We start from the raw sequence: 18,133 nt of genomic DNA, 5'->3' as shown, positions 1-18,133 counted from the left end.
GTGTTCAGTTCTGTTGACTGATGTGTTCAGTTCTGTTGACTGATGTGTTCAGTTCTGATGGTGTGTTCAGTTCTGTTGACTGATGGTGTGTTCAGTTCTGTTGACTGATGTGTTCAGTTCTGTTGACTGATGGTGTGTTCAGTTCTGTTGACTGATGTGTTCAGTTCTGTTGACTGATGGTGTGTTCAGTTCTGATGGTGTGTTCAGTACTGTTGACTGATGTGTTCAGTTCTGTTGACTGATGATGTGTTCAGTTCTGTTAACTGGTGATGTGTTCAGTTCTGTTGACTGATGGTGTGTTCAGTTCTGATGGTGTGTTCAGTTCTGTTGACAGATGGTGTGTTCAGTTCTGTTGACTGATGTGTTCAGTTCTGTTGACTGATGGTGTGTTCAGTTCTGTTGACTGGTGGTGTGTTCAGTTCTGATGGTGTGTTCCGTTCTGTTGACTGATGTGTTCAGTTCTGTTGACTGATGGTGTGTTCAGTTCTGATGGTGTGTTCAGTTCTGTTGACTGATGGTGTGTTCAGTTCTGTTGACAGATGGTGTGTTCAGTTCTGTTGACTGATGTGTTCAGTTCTGTTGACTGATGGTGTGTTCAGTTCTGTTGACTGATGTGTTCAGTTCTGTTGACTGATGGTGTGTTCAGTTCTGTTGACTGGTGTGTTCAGTTCTGTTGACTGATGGTGTGTTCAGTTCTGTTGACTGATGGTGTGTTCAGTTCTGTTGACAGATGGTGTGTTCAGTTCTGTTGACAGATGGTGTGTTCAGTTGACAGATGGTGTGTTCAGTTCTGTTGACTGATGGTGTGTTCAGTTCTGTTGACAGATGGTGTGTTCAGTACTGTTGACAGATGGTGTGTTCAGTTGACAGATGGTGTGTTCAGTTCTGTTGACAGATGGTGTGTTCAGTTCTGTTGACAGATGGTGTGTTCAGTTCTGTTGACAGATGGTGTGTTCAGTTGACAGATGGTGTGTTCAGTTGACAGATGGTGTGTTCAGTTGACAGATGGTGTGTTCAGTACTGTTGACAGATGGTGTGTTCAGTTGACAGATGGTGTGTTCAGTTCTGTTGACAGATGGTGTGTTCAGTTGACAGATGGTGTGTTCAGTTCTGTTGACAGATGGTGTGTTCAGTTCTGTTGACTGATGGTGTGTTCAGTTCTGTTGACTGGTGGTGTGTTCAGTTGACAGATGGTGTGTTCAGTTGACAGATGGTGTGTTCAGTACTGTTGACTGGTGGTGTGTTCAGTTGACAGATGGTGTGTTCAGTTCTATTGACAGATGGTGTGTTCAGTTGACAGATGGTGTGTTCAGTTGACAGATAGTGTGTTCAGTTCTGTTGACTGGTGGTGTGTTCAGTTCTGTTGACTGGTGGTGTGTTCAGTTCTGTTGACTGATGTGTTCAGTTCTGTGGACTGGTGTGTTCAGTTTCACAGTGCCCCCACCACCCCCTCCCCCCGGATGCCCACCCCCACCACAGACAGCGACGTTGGCAGCCAGCTGCAGAGTGGTGGGGCGGGGCGGGGCCCTGACAGGGAGGACGCCGACGCTCACAGACACCTGGTGGCGGGGGACATGGATGGGGGACTGGAGAGGCTGATTCCTGCACTGTCTCCCTCACGCACTGGGTCTGTCGCCAGTGGCAACAGGACTTCCTCTGTGGGCAGCTCCATGGGTCAGTGGTGTGTGTGTGTGCGTGTGTGTGCGCGCGATGTGTGTATGAACGTGTGTGTGGGTATCCATGTGTGTTTGTGCGCATGTGTTTGCATGTGTGTGTGTGTGTGTGTGTGTGTGTGTGTGATGTGTGTATGAACGTGTGTGTGGGTATCCATGTGCGTTTGTGCGCATGTGTTTGCATGTGTGTGTTTGTGTGTGTGTGTGTGTGTGTGTGTGTGTGTGTGTGTGTGCAAGTGACTTCAGTAATGTCTTCATTGAAAGATTTGATGCACTGGTACTGTTAAATGATTCTCTTCTTTAACTGCTTACTATGATCATAGCGTCACTGCTGTTTCTACAAAGGGTTGAGACATTGAAGCACTGTTGCAGTCAACTCAGTCTGATCCAGACACTACGACACTGTCACAATCAACTGATAGGTCCTTGTGACCCAGACACTACGACACTGTCACTATCAACTGTGATAGGTCCTTGTAACCCAGACACTACGACACTGTCACTAACAACTGTGATAGGTCCTTGTGACCCAGACACTACAACACTGTCACTGACAACTGTGATAGGTCCTTGTGACCCAGACACTACAACACTGTCACAGACAACTGTGATAGGTCCTTGTGACCCAGACACTACAACACTGTCACTAACAACTATGATAGGTCTTTTTGACCCAGACACTACGACACTGTCACTATCAACTGATAGGTCCTTGTGACCCAGACACTACGACACTGTCACTGACAACTATGATAGATCCTTGTGACCCAGACACTACAACACTGTCACTAACAGCTGTGATAGGTCCTTGTGACCCAGACACTACAACACTGTCACTATCAACTGTGATAGGTCCTTGTGACCCAGACACTACAACACTGTCACTAACAACTATGATAGGTCCTTGTGACCCAGACACTACAACACTGTCACTAACAACTATGATAGGTCTTTGTGACCCAGACACTACGACACTGTCACTATCAACTGATAGGTCCTTGTGACCCAGACACTACGACACTGTCACTGACAACTATGATAGGTCCTTGTGACCCAGACACTACGACACTGTCACAATCAACTGATAGGTCCTTGTGACCCAGACACTACGACACTGTCACTATCAACTGTGATAGGTCCTTGTAACCCAGACACTACGACACTGTCACTAACAACTGTGATAGGTCCTTGTGACCCAGACACTACAACACTGTCACTGACAACTGTGATAGGTCCTTGTGACCCAGACACTACAACACTGTCACAGACAACTGTGATAGGTCCTTGTGACCCAGACACTACAACACTGTCACTAACAACTATGATAGGTCTTTTTGACCCAGACACTACGACACTGTCACTATCAACTGATAGGTCCTTGTGACCCAGACACTACGACACTGTCACTGACAACTATGATAGATCCTTGTGACCCAGACACTACAACACTGTCACTAACAGCTGTGATAGGTCCTTGTGACCCAGACACTACAACACTGTCACTATCAACTGTGATAGGTCCTTGTGACCCAGACACTACAACACTGTCACTAACAACTATGATAGGTCCTTGTGACCCAGACACTACAACACTGTCACTAACAACTATGATAGGTCTTTGTGACCCAGACACTACGACACTGTCACTATCAACTGATAGGTCCTTGTGACCCAGACACTACGACACTGTCACTGACAACTATGATAGGTCCTTGTGACCCAGACACTACAACATTGTCACTAACAACTGTGATAGTTCCTTGTGACCCAGACACTACAACACTGTCACTATCAACTCATTACTGTGATAGTTCCTTGTGACCCAGACACTACAACACTGTCACTAACAACTGATAGGTCCTTGTGACCCAGACACTACAACACTGTCACTATCAACTGATAGGTCCTTGTGACCCAGACACTACAACACTGTCACTAACAACTATGATAGGTCCTTGTGACCCAGACACTACAACACTGTCACTAACAACTATGATAGGTCCTTGTGACCCAGACATTGCAACACTGTCACTGACAACTATGATAGGTCCTTGTGACCCAGACACTACAACACTGTCACTGACAACTATGATAGGTCCTTGTGACCCAGACACTACAACACTGTCACTATCAACTGATAGGTCCTTGTGACCCAGACACTACAACACTGTCACTAACAACTATGATAGGTCCTTGTGACCCAGACACTGCAACACTGTCACTAACAACTATGATAGGTCCTTGTGACCCAGACACTGCAACACTGTCACTAACAACTGATAGGTCCTTGTGACCCAGACACTGCAACACTGTCACCAACAACTGATAGGTCCTTGTGACCCAGACACTACAACACTGTCACTATCAACTATGATAGGTCCTTGTGACCCAGACATTGCAACACTGTCACTAACAACTATGATAGGTCCTTGTGACCCAGACACTACAACACTGTCACTAACAACTATGATAGGTCCTTGTGACCCAGACACTGCAACACTGTCACTACCAACTATGATAGGTCCTTGTGACCCAGACACTACAACACTGTCACTATCAGCTGATAGGTCCTTGTGACCCAGACACTGCAACACTGTCACTACCAACTATGATAGGTCCTTGTGACCCAGACACTGCAACACTGTCACTATCAACTGATAGGTCCTTGTGACCCAGACACTACGACACTGTCACTATCAGCTGATAGGTCCTTGTGACCCAGACACTGCAACACTGTCACTACCAACTATGATAGGTCCTTGTGACCCAGACACTGCAACACTGTCACTACCAACTATGATAGGTCTTTGTGACCCAGACACTACGACACTGTCACTATCAACTGATAGGTCCTTGTGACCCAGACACTACGACACTGTCACTGACAACTATGATAGGTCCTTGTGACCCAGACACTACAACACTGTCACTAACAACTATGATAGGTCCTTGTGACCCAGACACTACGACACTGTCACTATCAACTGATAGGTCCTTGTGACCCAGACACTACAACACTGTCACTGACAACTATGATAGGTCCTTGTGACCCAGACACTACAATACTGTCACTAACAACTATGATAGGTCCTTGTGACCCAGACACTACAACACTGTCACTATCAACTGATAGGTCCTTGTGACCCAGACACTACAATACTGTCACTATCAACTGTGATAGGTCCTTGTGACCCAGACATTACAACACTGTCACTAACAACTGATATAAGTTGTTGTGACCCAGACACTACAACACTGTCACTAACAACTGATAGGTCCTTGTGATCCAGACATTGCAACACTGTCACTAACAACTATGATAGGTCCTTGTGACCCAGACACTACAACACTGTCACTAACAGCTGTGATAGGTCCTTGTGACCCAGACACTACAACACTGTCACTAACAACTATGATAGGTCCTTGTGACCCAGACATTGCAACACTGTCACTATCAACTATGATAGGTCCTTGTGACCCAGATATTGCAACACTGTCACTGACAACTATGATAGGTCCTTGTGACCCAGACACTACAACACTGTCACTGACAACTATGATAGGTCCTTGTGACCCAGACACTACAACACTGTCACTATCAACTGATAGGTCCTTGTGACCCAGACACTACAACACTGTCACTGACAACTATGATAGGTCCTTGTGACCCAGACACTACAACACTGTCACTAACAACTATGATAGGTCCTTGTGACCCAGACACTACAACACTGTCACTGACAACTATGATAGGTCCTTGTGACCCAGACACTACAACACTGTCACTAACAACTATGATAGGTCCTTGTGACCCAGACACTACGACACTGTCACTATCAACTATGATAGGTCCTTGTGACCCAGACACTACAACACTGTCCTTGTGACCCAGACATTGCAACACTGTCACTAACAACTGATAGGTCCTTGTGATCCAGACATTGCAACACTGTCACTAACAACTATGATAGGTCCTTGTGATCCAGACATTGCAACACTGTCACTAACAACTATGATAGGTCCTTGTGACCCAGACACTACAACACTGTCACTAACAGCTGTGATAGGTCCTTGTGACCCAGACATTGCAACACTGTCACTATCAACTATGATAGGTCCTTGTGACCCAGACATTGCAACACTGTCACTAACAACTATGATAGGTCCTTGTGACCCAGACACTACGACACTGTCACTATCAGCTGATAGGTACTTGTGACCCAGACACTACAACACTGTCACTAACAACTATGATAGGTCCTTGTGACCCAGACACTACAACACTGTCACTATCAACTGTGATAGGTCCTTGTGACCCAGACACTACAACACTGTCACTATCAACTGATAGGTCCTTGTGACCCAGACACTACAACACTGTCACTAACAACTGATAGGTCCTTGTGACCCAGACATTGCAACACTGTCACTAACAACGGATAGGTCTTTGTGACCCAGACACTACAACACTGTCACTAACAACTATGATAGGTCCTTGTGACCCAGACACTGCAACACTGTCACTAACAATTATGATAGGTCCTTGTGACCCAGACACTACAACACTGTCACTAACAACTATGATAGGTCCTTGTGACCCAGGCACTACAACACTGTCACTATCAACTGATAGGTCCTTGTGACCCAGACACTACAACACTGTCACTAACAACTATGATAGGTCCTTGTGACCCAGTGACTGCAACACTGTCACTATCAGCTATGATAGGTCCTTGTGACCCAGACACTACAACACTGACACAAACAACTATGATAGGTCCTTGTGACCCAGACACTGCAACACTGTCACTAACAACTGATAGGTCCTTTTGACCCAGACACTACAACACTGTCACTAACAACTATGATAGTTCCTTGTGACCCAGACACTACAACACTGTCACTAACAACTATGATAGGTCCTTGTGACCCAGACACTACGACACTGTCACTATCAACTATGATAGTTCCTTGTGACCCAGACACTACAACACTGTCACTAACAACTGATAGGTCCTTGTGACCCAGACATTGCAACACTGTCACTAACAACTGATAGGTCCTTGTGATCCAGACATTGCAACACTGTCACTAACAACTATGATAGGTCCTTGTGACCCAGACACTACAACACTGTCACTAACAGCTGTGATAGGTCCTTGTGACCCAGACACTACAACACTGTCACTAACAACTATGATAGGTCCTTGTGACCCAGACATTGCAACACTGTCACTATCAACTATGATAGGTCCTTGTGACCCAGACATTGCAACACTGTCACTAACAACTATGATAGGTCCTTGTGACCCAGACACTACAACTCTGTCACTGACAACTATGATAGGTCCTTGTGACCCAGACACTGGAACACTGTTGTCACGCGTGCTAAAGCGGACGTGCACCCTCCCCAAGATACCCCACTACAGACGCCACAACACAACAAGCCCACACAGAAACAAAATTATGTAATGCATTTAATGATTGTATATGTCTATAGATGTATGTAAATAAAAAACAACAACAACAACAACACAAAATTCAAGAGCATACAAAAAAACCAAACAAACAAACAACAACAACAACCACCCAAACAACAACAAACAAAAAAAAACAACAAAAAAACAACGGCAGCACAACTACAGCTTTAGTCTTGTCACATTTTCCACAAGGGCACTGGTAAATGAGATGTCAAACCACAAGCACAGCATGGTCTTTTGTTTTCCACGATAAAAAAAACAAAACCAAAAAACACATGAAAATAGGAGTGCTGCTGACGCTGGCGGACGGAAGACAGGCCCCCAGTATGGAGAACGTCAGCGGAGCCCTCAGCGGATCCGTCGCCGGCTCCGAGAGGCGGATGGTCTGGAACCACCATGTTATAACTAAAACATCTACAAAACTGGCGGCACCTAGCGAGGAGCGCACAGGAAGACGCACTGGCAGCCCAAAACCATTGATGAATAATTATTTCGAAAGATATCAACTTTTTTTTTCAAATATTATGGAAAACATACGTTATAGTTGGTTATTGTTGTTGTTTTTTTAAGTGAATGACATTAACAATGGTTGCCGGCATCTTTTTCCTGCACACCTCGCCGCCGTAAAAATAGACTAATAATTATCTCCCTTTTTCCAGTATTTCACATGCCAAAACAAATCATTCACCATATACAACAGTACTGTTTTCTACAAACATAAATTTACTCTCGATGTTAACTCGTGGCCTCTAGTTGGACAAGTTCCTTAAACCTTAACAAAAATATCCAATAAAATTGTCTTGAGCATATAAAAAGCAAGATATCTAAAATTACCCCCTTCCATTGAAAACTCCTACTTGGACAGACATGTCAAAAATGTAGCTCCTCCCCAATTCTTAAATTCCAATATTTATTTCTTACATTTCCAATATAACATTTTAGCAGCATGTGACAACTCATCGCCCCTTCACATGCTCATAACTTGCACAATAATAAACAATGACAAGAGAAAGGTCACAACAAACAGGAGACGGAAAATACAAACGTAACAATGAACCACGACGGAGAAAAACAATACATAAACAAGACTGGAACACAAGCTCCTACCTAGAGCGACGTGACGTTTCCCCACGATTCGAACGGAAGCACAACACCTCAAGACGCGCGCCAGGCAACTGGAGAAACGCTGACAGGACAAGAACAAAAGTCACCCACTGGCCACCGCACAGTGTTCCGTAAACGAACAACGGGTGCTAACATCGAAACACAGATGAAGAACAGTTCCACTGGCGGACACAAAGTCGTTTACAGAGGAAAAGAACAACGAACATCAGCCGCTAAGCGCTGGTTCTACCACCGTCCTTCTCCAAGGACTGACTCCATTCGAGTGAAGCTAGGGACAAACCAGCGAGGAGCATTTGAAGCACTAGAACTCCGCTCACTCTGTTCACTCAGCTTCCTATATATTTTTTTTCTTTTCAATTGCACGAGACACTTACAAACCATAGAAAACATAACACGATCTCACTACGCTCGAACGCAAGGGGAACACGCACGATGGAAAACATCGTGCACGCGCATAAGAAACACACCCGCCTCTAAAAATAATACAGCGACCCACCAGCCTCCGCCAGCTTCGCTTGTCATTTTAGAAGAAAGAGGGGATGAGATGGACTCGAACCCCCTCCATAAACGTAAAAGAAAAGAAAAAATAGCGGAACCATTATGTCGTCCGTGACAATACCCCCCCTCCCAAGATTAAACCACTGGTTTAAATCAAAACAAAATAAGTCATGGACTAATAATGTATAGCAGCTACCTATATACATGTTGGGGCCACATTCAGCATTGCTCTGACTTGCAGCCAAGGCGACTGAGATAATCAGCAGCCACATTGTCTCTTCCAGGAATGGCCTGGACGACAAACCTGAATGGCTGCAGCTGAAGTGCCCATCGGGTAATACGCCCGCTCACTGACTTTGTCCTTTCCATATACTGTAAAGGGGAATGGTCTATTTGTACAACAAAATCTGTCCCATACAGGTAGGACTCAAACTTTGAAACTCCCCACACCAGTGCCAGACACTCCTTCTCTATCGTGGGGTAGTTTTTCTCTGCAGCCGTCAGCTTCTGACTGGCGCACGCCACAGGATGCAGCTCCCCATCACTCTGTTGGAACAGGACTGCTCCCAAGCCTGTTCCTGATGCATCGGTACGGAGCACAAAAGGTTCCCCTGGAACGGGTAATCTGCAGACGGGTGGCGCACAGAAACGGTCTTTCAGATTAGTGAATGCTTGCTCACAAGCCTCATTCCACTCCACCTTCCTTGGACGATCGCCCTTTGTCAGGTCAGTCAAAGGTAATGCGATTTCAGAGAAATGAGGGATGAAACGGCGGTAGTAACCTACCAACCCCAAGAAACTTCGCACCTCTTTCTTTGTGGTGGGGCACGGCGCCTCTCTGATCTTTGCCATCTTATCCTCCTCGGGCCATATCCTGCCTCTCCCTATGCGGTGACCCAAATAGGAAGTTTCAGAGCTCCCCAACTCACACTTAGTCGGGCGAGCAGTCAGGGAACACTCCCATAGACGCTCCAGCACTGCACGAATCACAGTGACGTGTTCCTCATCTGTGACAGTGGCGATGAGGATATCGTCGATGAAATTATCGATATCATCAGACCCCAGCGGCTGCAACAGCTTCCTCATCATTCGTGAGAAAACCGCGCCTGACGTGCAGAGACCAAAAGGCATGACTCGCCACTGAAAATGGCCCTCTGGAGTGGAGAATGCCGTCTTTGGACGGTCTTCTTCCTCCACGGGTATCTGCCAGTAACCCTTCGACAAGTCAATTTTACTGAAGATTCGTTTCTGACCCAGCTTGGAGAACAAGTACTCGATTTCTGGCATGGGTTCTGCATCGAATTCTACGATCTTGTTGAGACGTCTGTAATCGACACAGAAACGGATCTTGCCGTCTTTTTTCTTCACCAATACAATTGGGGAAGAGTAGGGTGACACGGACGGCTCAATAGCTCCCATATTCAGCATCATCTTTATTTCATCCCGGACCGTGTCACACTGAGCATAAGGCAGAGGATATGGCTTTGATCTGATGGGCACATCTGAAGACAGCTTTATCTTGCAGGTCTCCAGCTGTGTGCACGCTGGCAGATCAGTTAGTACATCGCCAAACTCTTTAACCAAGAGGCGTAACTTATGCACCAGCTGGTCTGACACACACCCAATGACAACGTCCTCGGGACCTTCCGTGGGCTCCAACGGAATGACGGGGAGATCTTTACGCCAAACCGGGTCTGTCCCTTCCCCTTCTGACTCCTCAACCACCACAGCCTGGATGGATGCACCCTTGGATTCATCAGCGTGTCTTTCAATGAACCGCTTGAGCAAGTTTGCATGGAAAAGTTTGTCTTTGACACCCACACGCAACTTGTAGTCAGCCTCGCCCACTCGGTCTAACACCTCATATGGTCCTTGCCATGCTAACTCCAGCTTATTAGCCTTAGTCGGTCGGAGGATGAGAACTTTGTCACCTCGCTTGAACGTTCGTGATTTTGCCTTTGCGTCGAAATGACGCTTGTAACGAGTGGCTGCTCTGGTCAGGTTCTCCTGAGCCATTGCACAGGACTCGGCGATCCTGTTTCTCAGATCCACCACGTACTCGGCAGCTGTCTTGACTTCCTGATGTTCTGGGTGCACCCAGAGATCGCGCAACACCTGCATAGGACCTCGCACCCTTCTCCCATACAGCAGTTCGAAAGGAGAGAATCCTGTGCTGTCTTGGGGTACCTCTCAATAAGCAAACAGGAGTGCTGGAATCCAGCGATCCCACTCACGTGGTTTTTCCTGCGCCAGATGCCGCAGCATCTTTTTCAGAGTCCCATTGAACCTTTCCACAAGACCATTACACTGTGCGTGATATGGTGTGGTCTGAAGTCCTTTAATTGCCAGGAGACGATACATCTCTTGCATGATCTGCCCAGTGAACTGAGTTCCCCGGTCAGTGAGGACTGATGACGGAATACCAGTCCGTGTCCACAGATTGAACACAGCCTCTGCTACGACCCCTGCGGTGATAGTACGTAAGGGTGCTGCTTCTGGGTAGCGGGTGGCAAAGTCAACCATGACGAGGACGTAACGACATCCTGACTCTGAAGCGGGCTTGATGGGGCCGATGATGTCTAAACCCACACGCGCGAACGGTTCCTGCATCAGCGGCATCTTAACCAGAGGCACTCGAGGCACTCTTCCCTTGTCAACAGTGCGTTGGCATTTGGGGCATGACTGGCAGTATCGTGCAATGTCTGCACACATTCCTGGCCAGTAAAAGGAAGCAAACCCCCGATCCTTGGTCTTCTTGGTCCCGAGATGCCCTGACATCGGAATATCGTGACCTAGCGACACTACTGCCTTCCTGAGAGTCTGAGGGACGCACACCTGGTTAATGACTTCATGACGGCCTTCGAACTTCCGCAACAAGACACCCTCCTTCCTCCAGTATGACACCTTGCCACCTTTTGTCTGGTGGCTGACAGCCTCATCACACGACTCGCGTGCTGCCGCCAAAGAGGGGTCACACTCTTGTAACCTGATCAGATCAGCACGGGATGTCCCTATCACTTGCTCTTTTATGGAGAGGGCCTCTGGGACCGACCCCTCCCTCCTCGTCTGCGCCCTGGTCTTTACTGCACCTACAAGCAATGGGTTGGCGTATACTGGTATGTGTTCTAGCTCCTCACTGCCCTCCCGCTGAGCCAAGTTGCCAATGAGGACCTCTTCTACCGGCCGCTTCATAACCAGAACCCGAATCCTCCCACAAATGAAAGGGGAAGCAATGCCTACAACAGCCACTGGCAACAAATTCCGGCACCTCGACTCAGCCAACACGACTGGCATCGTATCACCTGTGTATGCATCAGCAGGCACCAAGCGCTCTGCCACCACTGTGTAGCCTGCTCCTGTATCACGCAGGCCATTTGCAGGCATACCCTCAATAGTGACAATGCAGCGCGGAGTGTATGGCTTCCATGCACAGGGGACACACAGAGTCGGTGTATCTCCCTGGGGAACCTGCATAGGACAAGCCACTGCCGCCGTATAATGCATCTGTGGACAGTTCCGGGCAATGTGGCCTTCCTTTTTGCAATGGAAGCAGACGACAGCCGATCTAAGCCGTCCCTGTCTACCCTGAGGCGAGACCTGCTTGCTTTGCTCGAGCGGGGTCTTTGTGTCTGTTGGCGTTGGGAAAAGCACATTGTGCCGATTTTGCACAGGCCGCTCTTGAGTGCCCCGCTCATGTTTAGCCTCTCGGCCCATTCGCTTAGCCTCGGCCAACACGGTGGCCTCCTTAGCCAAGTCATCAGCGTTCTTTAGGCTGACCTTCCTTACCTCCATTATCAACTCTGGAGACAGAATATTGTAGAGCTGCTCCTGCATGAACAGATCTTTCACCTCCTCAACATTATTTTCATCCTTGCCAGCAGCTACACACCACAGAGAGAAACAAGCGTGCATCCTAATGAGAAGCTGTTCAAATGTTTCAGCAGCATCCTTCCTCAGTGCCCGGAATTTCTTCCTGTAAGCGTCGGCATCCAGACGGAAATGCCTAAGCAGAGCCGCTTTTACCTTAGCATAGCTGGTAAGATCAGCCAGATCCAGTCGCAACACTGCCTCCCTAGCCTTGCCCCTCAACAGCGCGATAAGTCTGGTAGGCCACGACGACTCTCTCCAGTGACAGAGGGTAGCCACTCGCTCAAAGTGTGACAGATAAGCGTCTACGTCGTCCTTATCACCCAGAGGATCTAAGTTGATATTCCTGTTCTCGCTAGCTTCTACCTCTCTCCCGCGAAGTTTAAGCTCTTCTGAAAGCCTGTTCCTCTTCGTCCTTACGCTGGAGTCTGAGTTCCTCCCTCTCTCTAAACAACCTTCCCTCATCTTTCTCTTGGCGCTTCAATTGTAACTCCTCTTTCCTGAGTCTCAGCTCCTCCTCTCGCTTCACCGAATCTGTTATGAATCTGGAGAGGGCCTCTCCAGTCAAGCCTAACTTGCTAGCAATCGCAGCATACTTCTCATAAACCGATTGTTCTTCCGCTATCTCCCCCTTCACCTCCTCGCTCACCTTTGGTCTATCAAGTTCATCTCTGACCCAACGTGCCAGCTCGTCAGTCTGCTCGGGAGTCCTCACAGGAGTGCCTGGCGTACCTTGCTTCGCAGGCTGTTTACGCGGTGGCATGATCCCAGTGTCGAACCCAACGAAACTACTGCTGTCACTAACAATTGAACCCTCAACCACCAGAGACAACCCTTCAGACCAATGACGCGTTAACCGTAGAGCGCTCAAAACCAACAATGATTATCAGCTACTTACAATGCATCAAAACATGTACACTTTGAATCCCTGTGCATACAGACCAACAGCAGCTACCTGAAGCACTTACCAGTGCAGCAATATCACTGTAGGGTAACATGAACCATTTTGAAAACAGTCACATACACACAAGACACCCTACCACCTGTCCCACTAACCTATATCCTAACCCAGCTAAGACGGATCCCAACACAACCTAGCTAAAAAGTACCCCGCATCTCCACCATTTGTCACGCGTGCTAAAGCGGACGTGCACCCTCCCCAAGATACCCCACTACAGACGCCACAACACAACAAGCCCACACAGAAACAAAATTATGTAATGCATTTAATGATTGTATATGTCTATAGATGTATGTAAATAAAAAACAACAACAACAACAACACAAAATTCAAGAGCATACAAAAAAACCAAACAAACAAACAACAACAACAACCACCCAAACAACAACAAACAAAAAAAAACAACAAAAAAACAACGGCAGCACAACTACAGCTTTAGTCTTGTCACATTTTCCACAAGGGCACTGGTAAATGAGATGTCAAACCACAAGCACAGCATGGTCTTTTGTTTTCCACGATAAAAAAACAAAACAAAAAAACACATGAAAATAGGAGTGCTGCTGACGCTGGCGGACGGAAGACAGGCCCCCAGTATGGAGAACGTCAGCGGAGCCCTCAGCGGATCCGTCGCCGGCTCCGAGAGGCGGATGGTCTGGAACCACCATGTTATAACTAAAACATCTACAAAACTGGCGGCACCTAGCGAGGAGCGCACAGGAAGACGCACTGGCAGCCCAAAACCATTGATGAATAATTATTTCGAAAGATATCAACTTTTTTTTTCAAATATTATGGAAAACATACGTTATAGTTGGTTATTGTTGTTGTTTTTTTAAGTGAATGACATTAACAATGGTTGCCGGCATCTTTTTCCTGCACGCCTCGCCGCCGTAAAAATAGACTAATAATTATCTCCCTTTTTCCAGTATTTCACATGCCAAAACAAATCATTCACCATATACAACAGTACTGTTTTCTACAAACATAAATTTACTCTCGATGTTAACTCGTGGCCTCTAGTTGGACGAGTTCCTTAAACCTTAACAAAAATATCCAATAAAATTGTCTTGAGCATATAAAAAGCAAGATATCTAAAATTACCCCCTTCCATTGAAAACTCCTACTTGGACAGACATGTCAAAAATGTAGCTCCTCCCCAATTCTTAAATTCCAATATTTATTTCTTACATTTCCAATATAACATTTTAGCAGCATGTGACAACTCATCGCCCCTTCACATGCTCATAACTTGCACAATAATAAACAATGACAAGAGAAAGGTCACAACAAACAGGAGACGGAAAATACAAACGTAACAATGAACCACGACGGAGAAAAACAATACATAAACAAGACTGGAACACAAGCTCCTACCTAGAGCGACGTGACGTTTCCCCACGATTCGAACGGAAGCACAACACCTCAAGACGCGCGCCAGGCAACTGGAGAAACGCTGACAGGACAAGAACAAAAGTCACCCACTGGCCACCGCACAGTGTTCCGTAAACGAACAAAGGGTGCTAACATCGAAACACAGATGAAGAACAGTTCCACTGGCTGACACAAAGTCGTTTACAGAGGAAAAGAACAACGAACATCAGCCGCTAAGTGCTGGTTCTACCACCGTCCTTCTCCAAGGACTGACTCCATTCGAGTGAAGCTAGGGACAAACCGGCGAGGAGCATTTGAAGCACTAGAACTCTGCTCACTCTGTTCACTCAGCTTCCTATATATTTTTTTTCCGTTCAATTGCACGAGACACTTACAAACCATAGAAAACATAACACGATCTCACTACGCTCGAACGCAAGGGGAACACGCACGATGGAAAACATCGTGCACGCGCATAAGAAACACACCCACCTCTAAAAATAATACAGCGACCCACCAGCCTCCGCCAGCTTCGCTTGTCATTTTAGAAGAAAGAGGGGATGAGATGGACTCGAACCCCCTCCATAACCGTAAAAGAAAAGAAAAAATAGCGGAACCATTATGTCGTCCATGACAACTGTCAATAACAACTATGATAGGTCCTTGTGACCCAGACACTACAACACTGTCACTGTCAACTGATAGGTCCTTGTGACCCAGACACTACAACACTGTCGCACTCAATGGTTAAAGGCATTGTATAGAGGTGAGGTGCCCAGTGACCTTGGCATTGTATAGAGGTGAGGTGCCCAGTGACCTTGGCATTGTATAGAGGTGAGTTGCCCAGTGACCTTGGTTTAAGGCACTGTATATTGACCATGGTTTATGGCATTGTATAGAGATGAGTTGCCCATTGACCTTGGGATTGTATAGAGGTGAGTTGCCCAGTGACCTTGGCATTGGTGTGTGGTTGCAGTGTACATGGACTACCCCCCTCTGTCGTACAGCCCCCACCACCCACCCCACTCCCCACTGTTGTCAGGGAAACTGTCCGCCCTGGATGGTCAGCGCAGTGACAGCAGCACAGCCACACACAGCAACCCCAGTCCTCAGGTACAGTGATGACAGTGTGTACAGTGTACAGTGATTCATGACATAGTGATGACAGTGTGTACAGTGATGACATAGTGTACAGTGATGACATAGTGTACAGAGTACAGTGATTCATGACATAGTGTACAGTGATGACAGTGATGACATAGTGTACAGTGATTGATGACACAGTGTACAGTGATGACATAGTGTACAGTGATGACAGTGTGTACAGTGATGACATAGTGTACAGTGATGACATAGTGTACAGTGATGACATAGTGTACAGTGATGACATAGTGTACAGTGATGACAGTGTGTACAGTGATGACTTAGTGTACAGTGATGACAGTGAAGACTTAGTGTACAGTGTACAGTAATTGATGACACAGTGTACAGTGATGACACAGTGTACAGTGATGACATAGTGATGACACAGTGTATAGTGATGACACAGTGTACAGTGATGACAGTGTTGACATAGTGTACAGTGATGACATAGTGTACAGTGATGACATAGTGTACAGTGATGACTTAGTGTACAGTGATGACATAGTGTACAGTGATGACATAGTGATGACATAGTGTACAGTGATGACATAGTGATGACATAGTGTACAGTGATGACAGTGACATAGTGTACAGTGATGACATAGTGTACAGTGATGACATAGTGTACAGTGATGACATAGTGTACAGTGATGACACAGTGATGACATAGTGTACAGTGATGACATAGTGATGACATAGTGTACAGTGATGACTTAGTGTACAGTGATGACATAGTGTACAGTGATGACATAGTGATGACATAGTGTACAGTGATGACTTAGTGTACAGTGATTACATAGTGATGACAGTGATTACATAGTGATGACAGTGATTACATAGTGATGACAGTGATGACATAGTGTGCAGTGATGACTTAGTGTACAGTGATGACATAGTGTACAGTGATCACATAGTGATGACATAGTGTACAGCGATCACATAGTGTACAGCGATCACATAGTGATGACAGTGTACAGTGATCACATAGTGTACAGCGATCACATAGTGGACAGTGATCACATAGTGATGACATAGTGTACAGTGATCGCATAGTGTACAGTGATGACAATGATGACTTAGTGTACAGTGATGACATAGTATACAGTGATAACATAGTGATGATGTAGTGTGTGTTTGTGTATGTATGTGTGTGTGTGTGAGAGAGAGAGAGAGAGCGAGCTGTATATTTTGTGATGCGTATGGGCAAATGAATGTTATGAAGTGTATCTGCATCAATGTGTGTATGTGTAATTGTATCTGTAAACGCTCTGGGCTCTCTGGAGATATGGTGTCCAAATATTCATTATTATTATTAATATTATAATCATTATTGTTAACATACTGATGACAGTGTATAGTGATAACATAGTGATGACATGGTAAAAAGTGATAGTATAGTGATAACATAGTGTATAGTGATAACATAGTGTACAGTGATAACATAGTGTATAGTAATAACATAGTGTATAGTGATAACATAGTGATGGCAGTGAATAGTGTTAACATAGCTTATAATGATAACATAATGATAATGTAGTATACATTGATAACATAGTGCTAACACAGTGTACAGTGATAACATAGTGTACATTGATAACATACTGGTAACTTAGTGTACAGTACTAAGATAGTGCACAGTGATAACATAGTGATAATGATAATAATACTAATAATAAATCATAAATTTTCTGTGGCACGATATCCAGTTCCAATGCTGCTTAAAGTGCATTACATCACGGAGCTAGATATAAACATAACATAAAAACATTACAACAGCTCATTCCAGAGTGTTCACAGAATGAATCAAAAAGCATTACACCAAACAATAAAAAAATATCAAGTAAATAATGCTTAGATGAAAAAGAAATACATTCCATAAAACACATTTCATAAACACACACACACACATAACTTAGTGTACAGTGATAACATAGTGTACAGTGATAACATAGTGTATAGTGATAGCATAGTGTACAGTGATAACATAGTGTACAGTGATAACATAGTGTATAGTG

The 18,133-nt window shown here is 45.7% G+C and overlaps 1 protein-coding gene across 1 annotated transcript in view; it reads left to right on the top strand.

Annotated features, from left to right (window-relative positions):
- The window catches only part of LOC143293355 (BLOC-3 complex member HPS1-like), a 73,688-nt gene that overhangs the window by 17,561 nt on the left and 37,994 nt on the right, over positions 1-18,133 (top strand). Inside the window, exons 7-8 of the mRNA XM_076604160.1 lie at positions 1,428-1,674; positions 15,952-16,088. Coding sequence (XP_076460275.1) covers positions 1,428-1,674; positions 15,952-16,088 — 384 coding nt within the window. The remainder of the gene's footprint in view (positions 1-1,427; positions 1,675-15,951; positions 16,089-18,133) is intronic.

This window comes from Babylonia areolata, chromosome 19 (genome assembly GCF_041734735.1).
Source record: "Babylonia areolata isolate BAREFJ2019XMU chromosome 19, ASM4173473v1, whole genome shotgun sequence".
Lineage (NCBI taxonomy): Eukaryota > Metazoa > Mollusca > Gastropoda > Neogastropoda > Buccinidae > Babylonia > Babylonia areolata.
Note: the sequence above shows the minus strand (reverse complement) of the source record. Positions and strands in the feature narration are given on the sequence as shown.